The sequence below is a fragment of the Raphanus sativus genome, chromosome 6, assembly GCF_000801105.2.
Source record: "Raphanus sativus cultivar WK10039 chromosome 6, ASM80110v3, whole genome shotgun sequence".
Taxonomy (NCBI): Eukaryota; Viridiplantae; Streptophyta; class Magnoliopsida; order Brassicales; family Brassicaceae; genus Raphanus; species Raphanus sativus.
In genome coordinates, this window is record NC_079516.1 from 10666482 (window position 1) to 10682573 (window position 16092).

Below are 16092 nucleotides of genomic sequence, written 5' to 3' on the forward strand. Positions count from 1 at the left end.
TATTGTTTTTACTCTAGTATTTGAAAAACACAAAATTGCAAAATGTCCTCTGATAGCGCAGAAGCTGAAAGTTCTACACATGAAGAACTAGCTAGCAAATAAGATCAAATCACTTACGAAAACACGTGTTTTGCGAAGGCTAGGGTAAAGTATTTGCTAAATTTATGTCATTTTAGTTTCTAAACATATCTTATGAAACCAACTCGATATCATCTCCCTTTAGTGATACTGTTGTTTGTCTTGTTGATAATTGTGTATATAAATTTCTTTTTTTTATTAATATGCTGTTGTTTTAACACAGATACATCAGCGACAATGTTGTGGAGTTGAAGGGGAAAATTGCATGTGAAATCAGTAGGGCAGAAGAATTGGCATTTAACGGAGAATGTTTCAGTGGTGTCTTCAAGGAAGCAAATGTGGAGGAGTTGGTTTCTCTCCTCTCTTGCTTTATGTGGCGATTGCTCATGGAGATTTCTCGTGTTTTTGGAGGGAGGAATGGAGGAAGGGAGGAAGTTCTACAACATCTCATCGTAGCTGCAAAATCCAAAGGTGAAACACAGCTTGAGGCTAAACTAGAAGAAGCTGTTTCCAAGAGCAAGAGAGACATTGTGTTCGCAGCATCTCTCTACTTGTTATGGCCATTTTGTTTATTTCTGGCAGCCTGTTATTATTTACACCAGAGAAGCCAAGAGTTTTGTTTGTACCATCATTCATTTGTTTTTCTTATGATTTTATAATGTGCTGCTAAGAACTATACAAACCAAGAGTAGTTTTAAATTTCATATTTTTTATTGACCATGCTCATTGGTTTGATGTAGAACAAGAAAACGCTCACATATAAGTGACTTCATAAGACCTGGAAACATAGTAAAACTTCAGTGCTATACACAAGACATCTCATTTCTCAACTGTCTTACAATCTTTTATGCTTCAGCTTTCATTGTTCCTACGAGGCAAATGCGTTAAAAAACAGTGATATGTAATCATCTTGATCCGGCCATCGACGATGACCTGCCCTCTGCGTTCCCATTTTCGTCTGCATCAGTTTTGGACTGCATCCTAACATTGACTGTGAGTTTGTTTTTGGGTGAAAGTTTCTTCACTTCCTCAGGTGTGTAGATAAATATCTTCCTCACCATTCCACAGAACTCACTGGCATCACAAAAGAGAAGACCAAAAGGATGATTATCAATAGGAAAAATATATATGCTGCTCAATATTTGTTCGAGTTTTTTGACCATAAAGGCACTTACTTCCATGGATCGTCACCAACCATCATCATGTCATCTTCATCATCCGTGTAAACAACTTGCCATTTTTTGGTAGATTGTAAGAGTTCACCCTTGATGTCAAACATCTCTTCCAGCTTCTTGAACAGATCCTCGTAACACTCGGACCTTGTCAAGTCAACAGCTCTGCCTACCGCACTACCTTGCATGTGTACCTTAATCAAATTGCCAAACAAGAGAGTCACAGTCAATTTTAAGACAACTTTTGAAGTATCCAAAAATCCAAGAAGCTAGTAATCACCTTTGTGCAGCTACGTATCTGCCTGCTTTGCGATTCTTGAGGAGACCTCAGAGAGGATTTCTCAGGATCACCACTAGCTTGGTTGATGTTTAACGACTCAGATTGCTGACTGGAGTCGAACTCATTGGATGGGGGTTGATCTACAGCGACAGCACCGGACACAGATGCAGCAGAGAAACATTCGTCCACATTCATATTTTCAACCAGCTCAAACCCAAAAAGCCTGCAGACATTTCCACTGGTCTGCTTCTTCTCAGTAGTAGGAGACTCGTTGTTGAGCGCTGAAGCAAAGGATTCAGCTGCACCATCTGCATGAGTGGGCCAAAAGGCTGATCCAATGGATACTCCAAACGATTTGTTCCCTCCATGACCAAACGCAGCAGTCTTGGCAGGGGGAGAGAATAGCGGTACCGAGGAAGGATTGTCTGCCGGGGATTTCCACACACCATCTGCAGTAACAGAAGATGGCATCAGTGAAAAGAGCTGGAGCTGACACTGAGGAAGAACGGTTCAGAAGAGAAAAGGACAGAGAATACCAGGAGTAGATGGAGCGGTGGTTGGTGAAGGCAAACCAGGAGGTCTCGGTCGTTTGTTCCTTTGTGGAGGAAGATGTGCAGAAGGCGTATTGTTTGCAACTAAGGGCTCAAGTTCCCATGGTGAAACTCTTTCAGGACGAAACACAGATGAAGGCTCGTCCCATTGAACCTGAAGCATGTTAATAATGATGCAATTCATTAAGAAATAAATTTCCACAGCAAAGTATAATATTCTAACCTTGAGCGATCTCCATTCAGAATCATGCCAGACCGAAGATTTGTTTTCCTGAACACCAACTATTGTGCCACTGAACCTGCATTGATCAAAATAAAATAAAATAAGTAGGAGTTATATTTGCATTCAGCTCAAAAAGAAAAGAAGATAGTTTAGTTAGATGTGATACCTTTTCTCGGGAGCTTCTTCACCCTCGAATCTCATCTTGAAACGCATGCCTACAGCCAGCTTCTGGTTCTTAGCTTCGAGATACCTATTGACGCTCACAATAAACTCTGACCTACTAGTTCTGATTATAGAAGATATGTCAGCAGAATGATAATCATCAAACATATGCAAGCTATGTATAAGATAGTAGAAGTTTAAGATTTATATATTTTAAGCTGACAATGAGGTGGGCTGATGAGTTTTGGACCATTCCATGGCTTTGAAGTATAATCAGGATTTTGTTTCCAGACAATGACTCAATTAAAATAAAGTAAGAAAAGCGAGACCTTGGCTTGTAGAAGACGGAAAAGATTGTTCCTGTTGTAATAGCATGAGCGGCAGTTGCGAGGACTCCAATGTGCATGCTATGACTTGAAATGACAGAGGACGGGATATTAGTCTGTTGTCTCATGTGCCGCCTAACACCAACTCGGAGCTCTTCATTCTCACCCCTGAAAGGCATGCATATACTATGTCGCTTGCTCAATATTTAAAGAAAATTCAATATTCAGACAAAATAAAATGATTAAGGAACTTGCCTTAAGAATATGAAAGCATCACCAGCAACTAGTTTCTTCGAGCTAACAAAAACACTCCACCCAGTTGTTAGCAAATGGCGCCTTGGTTGACCTGGTTGCCACAACCTCATGATATTTAATAGTCGTAAAACAATAAATATTGTTGCAAAATCTAATAATATGATAGCAAGTGTACTGGCGTGAAGGAGCTGAAATTCTAATAACATATAGTAATAAGATATCAGAGGTGTACTAACCTCGGAAAATGTGCCTAAAATGCCATTCGTTATTGTGCAAATCAGTTGCAACCAGTTCTTGCCATGGTGGTTGTTGGGACATATCCTAAAGAAGAGAAAGTAACGTATTAGAGAAAGAAAGAGCGAGAGCAGTCGGAGTGATTTCCAAAAAGCAAAAGGAACAATGGAAGCAACTCTGACCAAAGGTGGAAGACAATCATCTGCGTGTCTCCGTAGCACAGAGAATCCACCATGTGTGCTTGTGTCCGAAGCAGTTAGTGTCTTGCAAAATGAATGTACTGTGCACTTTTCAGGTTCTTGAACAGGGGCATCCGGGCTCATAGGCTCACTTTGCTGATAATAAACACACAATTAGTTCCACCATAATCAAGAACATAACTTAATTAACGACACAAAAAAAAAAGAATCTTTTGATGCTTATAATAAACTTACATCCGCTTCTGGCAGTAAGGTTATTTGCGCATATACTTCGTCAGTCTCTGGCTCCGCCTGAGCTTGCAAAGTGAAACACAAGACGGCTCAAAATTATTAGCCAACACATTTCACCAACAAAAAAGGTAAGAAAAATTCTATCAATACATAATGAAACTCAGCCTACCCTGCGCTGGATATTGATCACTTTACAGAGAATCTTAGATGGGAGATTAAAGGAAGGCATCTTTTGCTCCGAACCTTGATGCATTGATGCCTCAAGCTGCATAGGAAATGATCAATTTAATGAATAACTGTGATGATAAGATAAGATGATCAAATGATCTTGTGAAATCAACAAGAAGACAATTTGAAGCGTTAATATGACATAGAGAGTAAGAACAGTCCAATTAACATAACGGGTTGAAGCAAATGAGCATGATACGGTAACATGACAGTGCCAAGTGATTCAAACTAATAAACAAAATACCTGCTCCATGTGACCTTCAGGGAAATAATAAACTCTTTCCCCTTCACGAGGTAGGGTTACAAGAGGTCCAGCACAAGCATGCCAGAGCTCCCTACATAAAGCATCACTTAAAGCCCCTACACAAAAAACAAATTGATTGACGTCAAACACAGAGAAAAGAAAAAGAACGGTTATAGGATGCTACATTGTATCTCAAAACAAAGCAAAAGTTGAAATTATATTTAACAAACTAACTCCACTCAATGATATAAACAAAAAAATCCACAAACCTCCAGGTTTTCCAGATGGATGATTGCTAGCCGCCATTTGAGAATCTGTTTAACTTTGGATACGTTTTACCTGAGAAAAGAAAAAAAGAAAGAAAGAAGAGAGACTATAAGACTGAAATGTATTTCTGAAGGAGAAAAGAAGATGGACCAATATTCATCTAATTTAGACAAACAAAACTCTGATAGATGACATGATGCATCAACATTTAAATCATTTCTTTAAATTTACTGACAAAAAATGTGGGCCATTTATTTAACTTTTTAACTCTACATTGTGTCTAAAGCAAGCACCACACCACAAGACTCAGATTCTCAGATTTCATTACCCAAAACACTCAAACAAAGGGGGTGAAAGAAAAGAACCATAAAAAGCAAAAGTTAAGACAAGAACATAAATCAGTACTTAACTTCACACCTAGCAAGAAAAAAACTGTCATCGTTAACTTCAGTTGTACTACTACAAATCATGTCAACAATGGCAAAAAAGATTTCAACTCAGAACCTAAAATTTATCAGATAGAATCAAATCTGCGAGAAGAGAGCAATTTTTACGGGAAAAACAACAAGATCAGTATCGATTCTTTAACTAGGTTGACACCCAGAATCAAATCCAGGTGCAATCGAGACAAAAAACCTCAAATCTGACTATGGATCTTCGAAAGTCTCCTCCTTTCCCAACAATAACTAGGCAACAAGCAGACCCAAGAGATAAAAATAGAACCTTTAGTTCAAACCTCTCCAATATTCAACGATCTAGAGAAAACCCAAAGCGAGCTAGGCTAGGGTTCAAACAAAACCCAGATGAAAAGACTTTTGATTTGAGGGTAAGTGAGAATCTAGAGGGGGAGGGTATAGAAGTGGAATTGCTGTCAAAACAGGAGATGTAAGATTAACAAGAAGCGTGTAAGTAAAGGTGTATACATACACCGTCAGTGTTTGGTTGAAGCCGACACGAACCCTCTGGCTATGGCTGCCTCTTTTTTCTCCAATGCTTCCTTTACTTTTTCTTATTTTAATTGTCCTCTCTCTCTCTCTCTCTCTCTGTGGGTTGTTCAACCACATGTATGACATGCTCTCTAGTAGTCTCTTTACTTGTGCAAAAGGGCATTTCCTTCAGAAAATTAACCAAAATGAGCACATGATGTTAATATATATATTTTTTTTTAGAAATTTCACAATTATGTGAAGTGATCTGTGTTGTATATTTTTTGTGAACTCCTGCAAGTGTTCTCTTTTAACTCTTCTCTAATGTTGATTGTATAATCTTTAATGGATTTATCAGTACTTTTGCTTTGTTAATTTTTGCTATAATATAACATGTTGGCTACAAAATATTTATTTGTGATTTTTTTTTTGTATGTCAATAATTCTTTTAGGTTCATAATCTCTCTCTATTTAGCGTTTATCAAAAAAATATTCCTCTTTTATTATTTGTATTTAGGAATGGACATCTAATGCTTAGAATGGTTAATTGTAAATCATACAAAATATAACAATATGTTATATATATATATATATTAAATAAATTAATATAGTTTAAAATAATTAAAATTCATATTAAAATAGTGTTTATAGCATAATATATATATAATTTATAAATAAGCTAATTGTTATATAATACTCTCTGTTTCATGATAAATATCATTTGAAAACTTTGCACATATATTAGGAAATCATTTAAAAACTCTATTTTACCCTTTCTTCACACATTAAATAAATTTCTCTTTTTAATTGATGCATTAAAATAACAGAGATAAAATTAGACTTTTATTTAAAAAGTTGCATTGAAAATATAAAACGACACTCTTTATGGAACAAAAATAAAAATTTTAAATGACATTCTTTGTAAAACGGAATGAGTAATATTATTATTTCATAAGCTGTTGTTAAAATGATCATCATGTTCTTAAAGGTTAGCGTGTACACATTACCTAAACAGTCCTGTATCACATTTTTACAATACGACTTAAAACCAACATGTGAAAATACACTATCCAAGAAATGCCTGAAGTGGAACCACTAGTTTCTATACTTGGTTTTCGTAATGCACATACATATAATAGCTATTCAGAAGAAAAAAAATCACATGAATGATAAATATTAGCTAGCAGCGATCTAGAATCATAGAATCAGATGGCGTGGAGATGGTGATTACAATACACCTTTTTCCATCAGGTTACAATGGCTAAAAATGCTTCAAACACTATCAAGTATCTTCTTAAACCTGATGGAACTCAAACAGCTTCTTTACAAAAGGTTCATGAGCTAATAATCAATCACTTCTCTGGTATTTTGGGCTCAGTTAGAGGAAGATAATGCCCAAAATTAACGGATATCTACATGCTTTCATCCCGAAGAAATGCTCCTCTCCTCAGCTAACTTCTTTGTTTGGCCAGTTACAACCGAGTCCATAAAACACTTTTTTTAAATGCCCGATACAAAACCCTGGTTCTGATGGATTCCCGGTTGAGTTCTTCAAGGAAAGTTGGCAAGTCATAGGTTCAGATTTCACCCAAGCAATCCTTATGTTCTTTATACCACTTCATGCCATCCTCTCTTAATGTAACTTCTTCGGTTTTACTTCCAAATATACCATGATCTGAGGAGACTCGGGAATTTTGTCCAACATCATGTATTAACACATTATACAAGCTCATCACCTGTCTACTAACGACGAGACTAAAGTCGACCCTTCCAGATCTAATTTTTCCCACCAGATGGCCTTTGTCAAAGATAGACTTCTATTGGTAAATGTTCTGCTAGCTTTGTAATAATGAGTGCTTTGTCCCTTATGCTAAATAAGGCTGCGGAAACTGGAGTATTCGACTATCATCCGTGCGAAGAACTCAAGCTTACTCATGTATGCTCTACCGATTACTTGTTGATATTTTGGATGGTTTTTAATACAAGATCGAGAGTGTGATCTTGAATTCTCTAGACAATTTGGTGATGAAGGGTTGCTACTACACTTTTTTCTTGCATCGGTGCTCCAACTAATTGAAGCTGAACTTTGAGCTCTTTAAGAGATTTGGATCTTGTAGCGAAACATTGAAGTTTGGAAAAAGTGTTATGAATATTGTTCCTGCATTTTATGTTGTTTGAGCCGTTCCAATGCAAACTTGTTGGTACGACTTCAATCGAGAGTCGACTGAAGCTATTCACGTTATGACTGGTAGATCTCACATGTAAGGTTAGACTGATTCGTACTACAGAAAAGTGAAGGTGACTATAGCTTTGATGTTGCCACAATCTTGATAGGTTCTCCGGGATATCAAAGATATGAATTGTTTTTCTTCCGTGGCTTACTTTCTGGTTTGAGGACGGTTTGATGAGTTCTCGAACACCCTTGACTGAGAAAGTGCTAGGCTTTTTGGCAAAGTATTTGTATGGATTCACCAGGGGATGTGTAGTTTCGGGTAGCTGATCGCCCGGAACATACTCGATTTCGTAAAGAGAGCTAATATTAGATGAGGAAGAACAACTTTTACTTTTAAGAAGGGTAGAGATTGCCAATTGAGAACCAATTGAGGAAGGTTGTGAAGTAGACATTTCGAGAGAGTTGTTTTCCAGATCACTTAGAACAATCAGTCATAAACAGTGATTCTATCAACCATAACGCAAGTCTGTAGGCTCTGATTACATATAGAAACACAAAACTCAAGTACATTAATGGACCAATGCCCATCATGGAGATACGTCAATAAGCTTAGACGTCTAAACAAATGAAACCACTTGGACTAACAGCAATGATATATTCATAATGCAAACCCCATATGCTGTATAGGGATGCAAATTAGTTAATAAATGTTGAGAATCACACAAAGAAGAAGCATATACCTTAACTTGGTGGTGTGGCAAACTCTAGCAGTATCTTGAAGCTTGAACTCAAGTCATTTATGAGTAGAGCTGAAATCAGGCAGAAAATACCAAGAAAATGAGAAATATCTACTGTTGAAAGATAAGATAGATCCCAAGCCAAAACATCAGAACTCTGATCATATGGTTGTGACGAAAACTCAAGAGTACCTTATTTTGGTCATGTCTCTTCAGTAGCTTGATCCAGGTGAACCTGGGAGATCACAAAGCACAAAGACAGTAAAAAAATTCTAATAAGCTCGAGTTGCATATTAATCGATTGTCGGTTGATATCTTGTGTATTTACATGTTTTTAAGCTTCATTCTAGTCCTTATATTGTTCCTTTGCATGCATTTAGAGTGCATTTAGGTTGCATTGTATTACATTTGTCTCTATCAGATATTGGAGATGCTTATTGGTGACTTTGGAGACATTTGAGGGTTTTTGAGTCAAAAGGGTTAAAGATGAACATGGATGAAGGCCTTAAAGATATCTTTTGAAGCTCAAATTTTGGGAAGACAAAGTAAATTGAGTTAGCTTTCTAATGGAGGTAGTTTCAAGTCATTTGGATCTGTATTGAAGGAGTTATGATCAATCTACTGGAGGCATATCAACCCTGTAGCGACCAGAGCCGTAGCGACCAGAGCATGTCGCTAGGAGGGCTCCCGAGCGTACGTAGCGACCACTGTAGCGGGATGCAAGGTCGCTACGGACGAAAAAGACTGTTTTTTTTATTTGGGTTGACCCAGGATTGTTGGGTTGACCCAGCTCGTTTTTAGACTTCTATAAATACCCTTTAGACCTTATTTTGAGGGATATCTTGTTTTCATTGTAATCACATTAGCTATTTTGGTGAAAGACTTAATCTTGAGCTTCTTTTCATCTTTATCTCTTGTGATTATTGATCAATCTTGATCACTAAGCATGATTAACCTTCAATCATCCATGGGTTTTGGGTTATTCATGTCTATTAGTGAGTAGTTACCTTTTGGATTCATGGGCTAGGGTGATTATGGTGATTAAGTGAAGATCTAAGGATGTTTAGTGTTAGATCTCTTGTTTCCTTGCTTGTCTACTTCTCTTAATGCTAGATTAAAGTTGGCCTCTTTATTCTAGAGCTCTAGACATTTCCCACCCACAAGGTGTTTGATGAAATGTCTGAACCAAGTAGAGCTTGCTCTAAACTTACCTTACACAAAGACCATTGTGTTAAGGGAGTTTAGATAGTTAATAGACTCATCCCCAATGATTGCTTAGATCTTTTAGGCTCAAAGACCTTTGATGTCTAGTTGATTAAAGCAAATGAGCATTCTTCTTGACCATAGAGTTTGCTTATTTCAGTGTTCTAGACTTAAGGAAGTTATTTGATTGAAAGTTTGCCACCCTTAGCTTGGATCTTAATCACTTAAAGTCAAATGCCTAGCCCCATGAGTCCTATTGTCCTAGATTGATTGAAAGCTTGTTCCTTTATTACATTTTAGCATAGTTCTAGTTCACATCATCATTCAAATCCTGTTTGCACTTAGATTAAGCATAGATTTGTATTCTCAGTGCATTGAAATCACATAGGATTGGTTCGACATCTCATATACTACAACATTTGGTTAGGGACTCTTCAAAAGTCCTGTTATCAAATTGGCGCCGTTGCCAAGTTCTATTGTGATTTTGACATTGGGATTTAGTCATTTGCTTGAGACTAAGTCATTTTTATTGTTATTGTGATATTGGCTCTGCTTTTTCCTCCTTCTTTTTCATTTCAGGTGTATGAACTTGAGAAGTAGAGGGACTACAAACCTCACTCCTCTAGTACCAGACATCCGGGCTTTGGAAAGAGAGAATACACGAAGAAGGAGAGAAGAGGAGCAACAGGCTCATTTCAACAGATTGGGTTTTGATATGGCTCACCATCAGAACCCGAATCAAGATAGAGAGATCCCCTTGGAAGCTGCCCAAGAGGGAAATGGTCAAGGAGCTGCCAACCTTCGACCACAACACCCACAACGCCAAGCTCGCGCTATTGGAACCTATGATCGCCCTCACATTCATGGTCATATGTTGGGAATCAGAGCACCTGCTGTAGAGAACAACAACTTTGAGATCAAGTCAGGACTGCTCAACACCATTGAGAACAACAAGTATCATGGTCTTGCTACTGAAGATCCTTTTGACCACTTGGACAAGTTTGATAGCTACTGTGGTTTGTCCAAGACCAATGGAGTGTCAGAAGATGCTTTGAAGCTCAGGCTCTTTCCTTTCTCTCTGGGAGACAAGGCAAGACAGTGGGAGAAGTCTCTCCCTAGCGACTCTATCACTACTTGGGATGAGTGCAAGGAAGCCTTTCTAGACAAGTTCTTCTCCATCTCCAGGACAGCTAAGATCAGGAATGAGATCTCTGGGTTTCAGCAGAGGAACTTAGAAAGTTTCAGTGAAGCATGGGAGAGGTTCAAAGGCTACCAAGCTCATTGCCCACACCATGGCTTCTCCAAAGAAAGCTTGTTGAGTACCTTCTACAGGGGAGCTATACCACAATGTAGAAACAGACTTGATACAGCCAGCAATGGATTCTTCTTGGGCAGAAACGAGGTGGATGCAGAGGAGCTGATAGAGAACATGGCCAAGAGTGACTCAGTATACAGTGAGGATCATGATAGAGTCAACAGAAGTGATGATCAGCAGACCAAGAAAGAGCTCAAGTCTTTGGAAGAGAAGTTGGACATACTTCTTGCCAACAAAGCTAAGCTGGATCAGATGAAATCAGTTGGGGAACAGCAACAAAAGCAGGTTGCTGAGATCAAGAAGATTGATGGCTTGGAAGGATATGAAGAGGTGTGCTTTATCAACAACAATGGAACTTGGTATAGGAAAGAGCCCAACTTTCAATACCAAAACAACTACCAGCAAAAGCCCCTCTACAACAACCAACAAGGTGGTTATCAAAGCAACCAGCCTACTCAAGCTAGAGGAAGCTCTTCTCAAGCTCAAGTTCCAAGTTCAACCACGGAATCTATGTTCAAACAAATCCTAGAAGCTCAAGGGAAATTTGCTAAGGACATTGGAGATGAGTTCAAGGCTGTTCATGCCAAGATTGATGGAACTTATTCTGACCTCAACAACAAGTACATGCAACTTGCCTCTCACGTCAAAGCTTTAGAGAGCCAGGTTGCTTCTTTGCCTTCATCCTCTAAGCAGCCTATGGGAACTCTACCAGGGAAAGCAGAGGCAAACCCAAGAGAACATTGCAATGTTCTCCTCTCTAGTGACACTTCTCAGGTCGCCAACTACAAGAGAGAGGTAGATGAGATTGAAAGATTGGTGTTTGGAACTGAAATTGAACAGGTTGAGCATGTGGTTGTTGCAACAGCTGAGTCCAAGATTGTGCAAGAAGCTGACAGGATAGTTGCAGCAAAGGTTGAGCAGAGCAGAGAGCACAAGGCTGAGAAACCAGTTGAGAGAAGATCTGATCAGATGCTGAATGTGGTGAAGCAGGAAGACACTGAGGTTGAGCTATCCTCCTATGACAAGCTCCCTTTTCCAGAGAGATTCCTCACCAAAGCTCAAAAGAAGGTGGTCTCCAAATTCAGAAAAGACTTGAGTGATATTGGAGTAAGGCTTCCAGAGATTCACAACATGCAAGCTGCTCATGTCCAGATGATGCTCATCAAAGACATTCTAGACCACCAAGCTGAAGTAGCAGAGCTCCTGGACATCTCTACACTCAAGCTTGATCCACCAATCCCACCCAAGTCCCTCCCTAAACTAGGACACCAAGGGATGTTCACTTTGCCTTGTTCCCTTGGAAAGCTTAACTTTGATGATGCTCTAGTGGATTCTGGTGCAAGTGTGAATGTGATCTCACTTGAGGTGATGAAGAGTCTAGGGATTGAGCACATGCTCCAAGACACATCTACGCTCCAATTTGGGGATTCCTCTTCTACAACCCCAATTGGTATCATCAAGGATTTTCCTTTGCAGCTTGGAGCATGCACCATCCCTATAGACCTCACTGTTTTGGAGATGTCAACTGGGAAGATAGTCCCATTGATCCTTGGCACTCCATTCCTCACAACAGTGGGAGCTTGCATAGACTTTGCCAACAACAAAGTCACACTCCTAAATGTGAACAAAGCTGTCTCCTACCCTCTTCAATCACCTAAGTTGACACCTGAGTATTGTGGCACAATAACTTGTGGAGCATCCTCCATTGAGAAGACAAAGGCTGAGCTGAGTGGTATTGAGAAAGAGGTTCTTGGTGAAGAGTCCCCTAAGGAGAAGTGTGATGAGCACTTGGAAAGTGCTCAAAAGGAGGAGGTGAGTGAAGCCACAAAGGCCTCCCATGGCAAGAAGAAGATTGTGAAGGAATCTCACCCTCCACCTCTTGAGAAGACTCCTCACACCCTCACTCTTCATCCAATGAAGCTCAAGGATGGAGCTATTGAGTATAAGATCAAGTGCAAGGGAAGGTCTAAGCCATTCTCAAGTGCAAGGGCCATCATCACTCCACAGTTCCAAGATGATCCACTCAAGCTTCAAGAGCTTCTCTCTCACGTCCTCACCATCACTCTGGAAGGTGGGAAGGATCCTCCTTCTCACTAGTACAAGAGAAAAGGTAGTCAAGCTAGTGACTCAAAACAAGCTCACTTGGGAGGAATTCCCATGGTTATCCTTGTATATAAATTTGCAATTTTCATTTCTTTATGTTTTCAATAAGTGTGGTAGAAGTTTCAGGCCAGGTCCAAGTTCCAGCTCTAGACACCCATTACCGCACCTCACTCTCCACTTGAGGTATCACTCCAACCCTTCTTTGTACATATCATTGCCTTTATCATATTTTCGGTATCTCCTTCTCTCTTACTCACACAGAGACTGTGTGATTTAAGTGTGGGGGAGGTACCAAGTATTTGATCATGTTTGCTTTGTTGATTGTGAGTCTCATGCATTGCATTGTACATTCATATATGCATAGAAAAACCATAAAAATTAAAATTTTTGAAAAGTGCATAAAGAATCATGTAGTTGCATTACTTGCATTCTTAGAATTGAGTCTAGATCATATAGGTTGCATTCACTTGCATGTGGAGCAGCTGTTGATAATTCCTTGTAAAGAACACTTATTTGCACTGAAAGTGGCACCCTAGCTAAACATATCAAGTAGCTTAAGCATCTCTTGAAAGCCTTGCATGCTTCATGCCTTGAAAACTCTTCTTGAAACATGTTTGCTTGCTTGATATTGGCATTGTTCTCGAAACCAGCTCCAACCTGAATCTTGAGTTAAATGAACTTAATCTCTCTTGCATATGGGCATTTGCATACTTGATCATGGATCTCATACACATTTGGGTTATCTTTTCCATTGAACCACTCTTTGTTAACCCAAATGGCACTCCCTTACCCTAAAACCCTTACCATTCTTTGAAGCCTACATTGATTTGCATGAGTGAGACCTCTTTTGATAGCTTGTCATGTGCAAAATCTTGAGAGTATTGGAGGCGACATAGATTTGTTCTCATCTCTTGCTAGCATAAGAACTTCCTTTGAGCTAGCATCTAGGATGGTGAGTGGGTTTGTGTATTCTAAAGGTTGATATCTTGGGTTTGGGAAGTGAGAAAGATGAGAAAGATGAACAAAAGAGTGTCAAAAGAAAAGGAAAACCCTAGGGACCAAAGAAAAGAAAAGAAAGCTCTAGATTGTGTCTAATGGAACTTCCCCAAAAAAAAAAAAAAAAAAGGAAAGAAAAAAAAAAAAGAAAAAAAAAAAAAGAAAAAAAAAAAAGAATCAATAAGATAGTGGGGAAGGAAAAGAAAAGAGTTAGAGTTAAGTGTGTAAAAGTGAATAAAGCCCCTAGTTGGTTGAGTCAAAAGAAAAAAAAAGAGAGAGTTGTTCATTGGGTGAGTGATGTGAGTGAATGCTATTTGGGTTATGGGATGGGGATGAAAGGGTAGAACTTTGATCACTTAGGAAAAGGGTAGAATGATGAGAATGGATCCATGTATGCATGAATTGCTTCTAGTCTTAGATAAATTTTGCATAATGATCAAGCTCCTTGATTCTTGAGTGATTACCACCTTAAAATGATGCATTGAACCCTCCTTTTCATCCATATTAGACCATTTGATCACCTAGCCAAATGATTAGATCATGTGCCCATTTGTGAGAATTCACCTTGTTGTTGTGTGTGTGAATCAATGTGAGGGCTGGTTAAGAAGACTTGTTGGTTGATGAGTATTGCATCTTGTGTAAAGGTATAAGAGTATTGATAGGCCTAGAGAAGCTAGAGTAGTAAATAAGAGAGTTTGCTCATGCTATTTGCTATGTTTCTTTAGGATGTCAAGTTGAGTGCTCTAAGTGTTTCTTTTGCTTATGTGCTCCCACCTTCAAACCTCTCTACATTAGTTTTTTGAAAGTTTACTTGTGGACAAGTAAAGGGCTAGTGTGGGGGAGTTGATATCTTGTGTATTTACATGTTTTTAAGCTTCATTCTAGTCCTTATATTGTTCCTTTGCATGCATTTAGAGTGCATTTAGGTTGCATTGCATTACATTTGTCTCTATCAGATATTGGAGATGCTTATGGTGACTTTGGAGACATTTGAGGGTTTTGAGTCAAAAGGGTGAAAGATGAACATGGATGAAGGCCTTAAAGATATCTTTTGAAGCTCAAATTTGGGGAAGACAAAGTAAATTGAGTTAGCTTTCTAATGGAGGTGGTTTCAAGTCATTTGGATCTGTATTGAAGGAGTTATGATCAATCTACTGGAGGCATATCAACCCTGTAGCGACCAGAGCCGTAGCGACCAGAGCATGTCGCTAGGAGGGCTCCCGAGCGTACGTAGCGACCACTGTAGCGGGATGCAAGGTCGCTACGGGCGAAAAAGACTGTTTTTTTATTGGGTTGACCCAGGTTTGTTGGGTTGACCCAGCTCGTTTTTAGACTTCTATAAATACCCTTTAGACCTATTTTGAGGGATATCTTGTTTTCATTGTAATCACATTAGCTATTTTGGTGAAAGACTTAATCTTGAGCTTCTTTTCATCTCTATCTCTTGTGATTAGATCAATCTTGACCACTAAGCATGATTAACCTTCAATCATCCATGGGTTTGGGTTATTCATGTCTATTAGTGAGTAGTTACCTTTTGGATTCATGGGCTAGGGTGATTAGGGTGATTAAGTGAAGATCTAAGGGTGTTTAGTGTTAGATCTCTTGTTTCCTTGCTTGTCTACTTCTCTTAATGCTAGATTAAAGTTGGCCTCTTTATTCTAGAGCTCTAGACATTTCCCACCCACAAGGTGTTTGATGAAATGTCTGAACCAAGTAGAGCTTGCTCTAAACTTACCTTACACAAAGACCATTGTGTTAAGGGAGTTTAGATAGTTAATAGACTCATCCCTAATGATTGCTTAGATCTTTTAGGCTCAAAGACCTTTGATGTCTAGTTGATTAAAGCAAATGAGCATTCTTCTTGACCATAGAGTTTGCTTATTTCAGTGTTCTAGACTTAAGGAAGTTATTTGATTGAAAGTTTGCCACCCTTAGATTGGATCTTAATCACTTAAAGTCAAATGCCTAGCCCCATGAGTCCTATTGTCCTAGATTGATTGAAAGCTTGTTCTTTATTGCATTTTAGCATAGTTCTAGTTCACATCATCATTCAAAACCTGTTTGCACTTAGATTAAGCATAGATTTGTATTCTCAGTGCATTGAAATCACATAGGATTGGTTCGACATCTCATATACTACAACATTTGATTAGGGACTCTTCAAAAGTCCTGTTATCATCGGTCT

The 16092-nt window shown here is 38.8% G+C and overlaps 2 protein-coding genes and 1 non-coding gene across 7 annotated transcripts; 1 reads left to right on the forward strand and 2 right to left on the reverse strand.

Moving 5' to 3' along the window:
• Positions 1 to 767: 767 nt before the first annotated feature.
• Positions 768 to 8560, reverse strand: LOC108812733 (auxin response factor 1). 5 transcript variants are annotated; one of them, XM_018585074.2, is made up of 16 exons: positions 8480 to 8560; positions 8291 to 8359; positions 4454 to 4523; positions 4185 to 4300; positions 3882 to 3977; positions 3716 to 3772; positions 3464 to 3616; positions 3284 to 3368; positions 3048 to 3138; positions 2796 to 2960; positions 2471 to 2590; positions 2305 to 2380; positions 2067 to 2235; positions 1531 to 1979; positions 1254 to 1444; positions 768 to 1152 (listed from the first exon to the last, which is right to left on the reverse strand). In XM_018585074.2, exons 3-16 carry the CDS (start codon positions 4488 to 4490, stop codon positions 984 to 986), a joined length of 1974 nt encoding a protein of 657 aa, XP_018440576.1. In that variant the 5' UTR covers positions 4491 to 4523; positions 8291 to 8359; positions 8480 to 8560; the 3' UTR covers positions 768 to 983. The 5 variants fall into 5 exon arrangements, with proteins under 5 accessions (XP_018440576.1, XP_056844379.1, XP_056844378.1 ...); XM_056988399.1 differs by lacking the exons at positions 8291 to 8359; positions 8480 to 8560 and adding an exon at positions 5175 to 5564; XM_056988398.1 differs by lacking the exons at positions 8291 to 8359; positions 8480 to 8560 and adding an exon at positions 5379 to 5562.
• Positions 8561 to 10205: 1645 nt separating this feature from the next.
• Positions 10206 to 13058, forward strand: LOC130495521 (uncharacterized). The gene is made up of 3 exons (XM_056986924.1): positions 10206 to 10272; positions 10468 to 12854; positions 13026 to 13058. The coding sequence occupies exons 1-3, from the start codon at positions 10206 to 10208 to the stop codon at positions 13056 to 13058; spliced, it is 2487 nt and encodes an 828-aa protein (XP_056842904.1).
• LOC130497165 (small nucleolar RNA R71) lies at positions 10683 to 10789 on the reverse strand. Its single transcript, XR_008936176.1, has one exon. It is a non-coding gene; the product is annotated as a small nucleolar RNA R71 (small nucleolar RNA).
• Positions 13059 to 16092: the final 3034 nt, after the last annotated feature.

Coding starts and splice junctions, on each gene's coding strand:
- LOC108812733 (XM_018585074.2), bottom strand. CDS start 4,490: ATGGCGGCTAGCAATCATCCATCTGGAAAACCTGGAG. Junction 4,301..4,453: donor TCCATCTGGAAAACCTGGAG/GTTTGTGGATTT, acceptor TTTTTTGTGTAG/GGGCTTTAAGTGATGCTTTA. Junction 2,591..2,795: donor TCCGTCTTCTACAAGCCAAG/GTCTCGCTTTTC, acceptor TTCTATAATCAG/AACTAGTAGGTCAGAGTTTA.
- LOC130495521 (XM_056986924.1), top strand. CDS start 10,206: ATGGCTCACCATCAGAACCCGAATCAAGATAGAGAGATCCCCTTGGAA. Junction 10,273..10,467: donor AGCTGCCCAAGAGGGAAATG/GTCAAGGAGCTG, acceptor TTGCTACTGAAG/ATCCTTTTGACCACTTGGAC. Junction 12,855..13,025: donor TTCAAGAGCTTCTCTCTCAC/GTCCTCACCATC, acceptor TAAGTGTGGTAG/AAGTTTCAGGCCAGGTCCAA.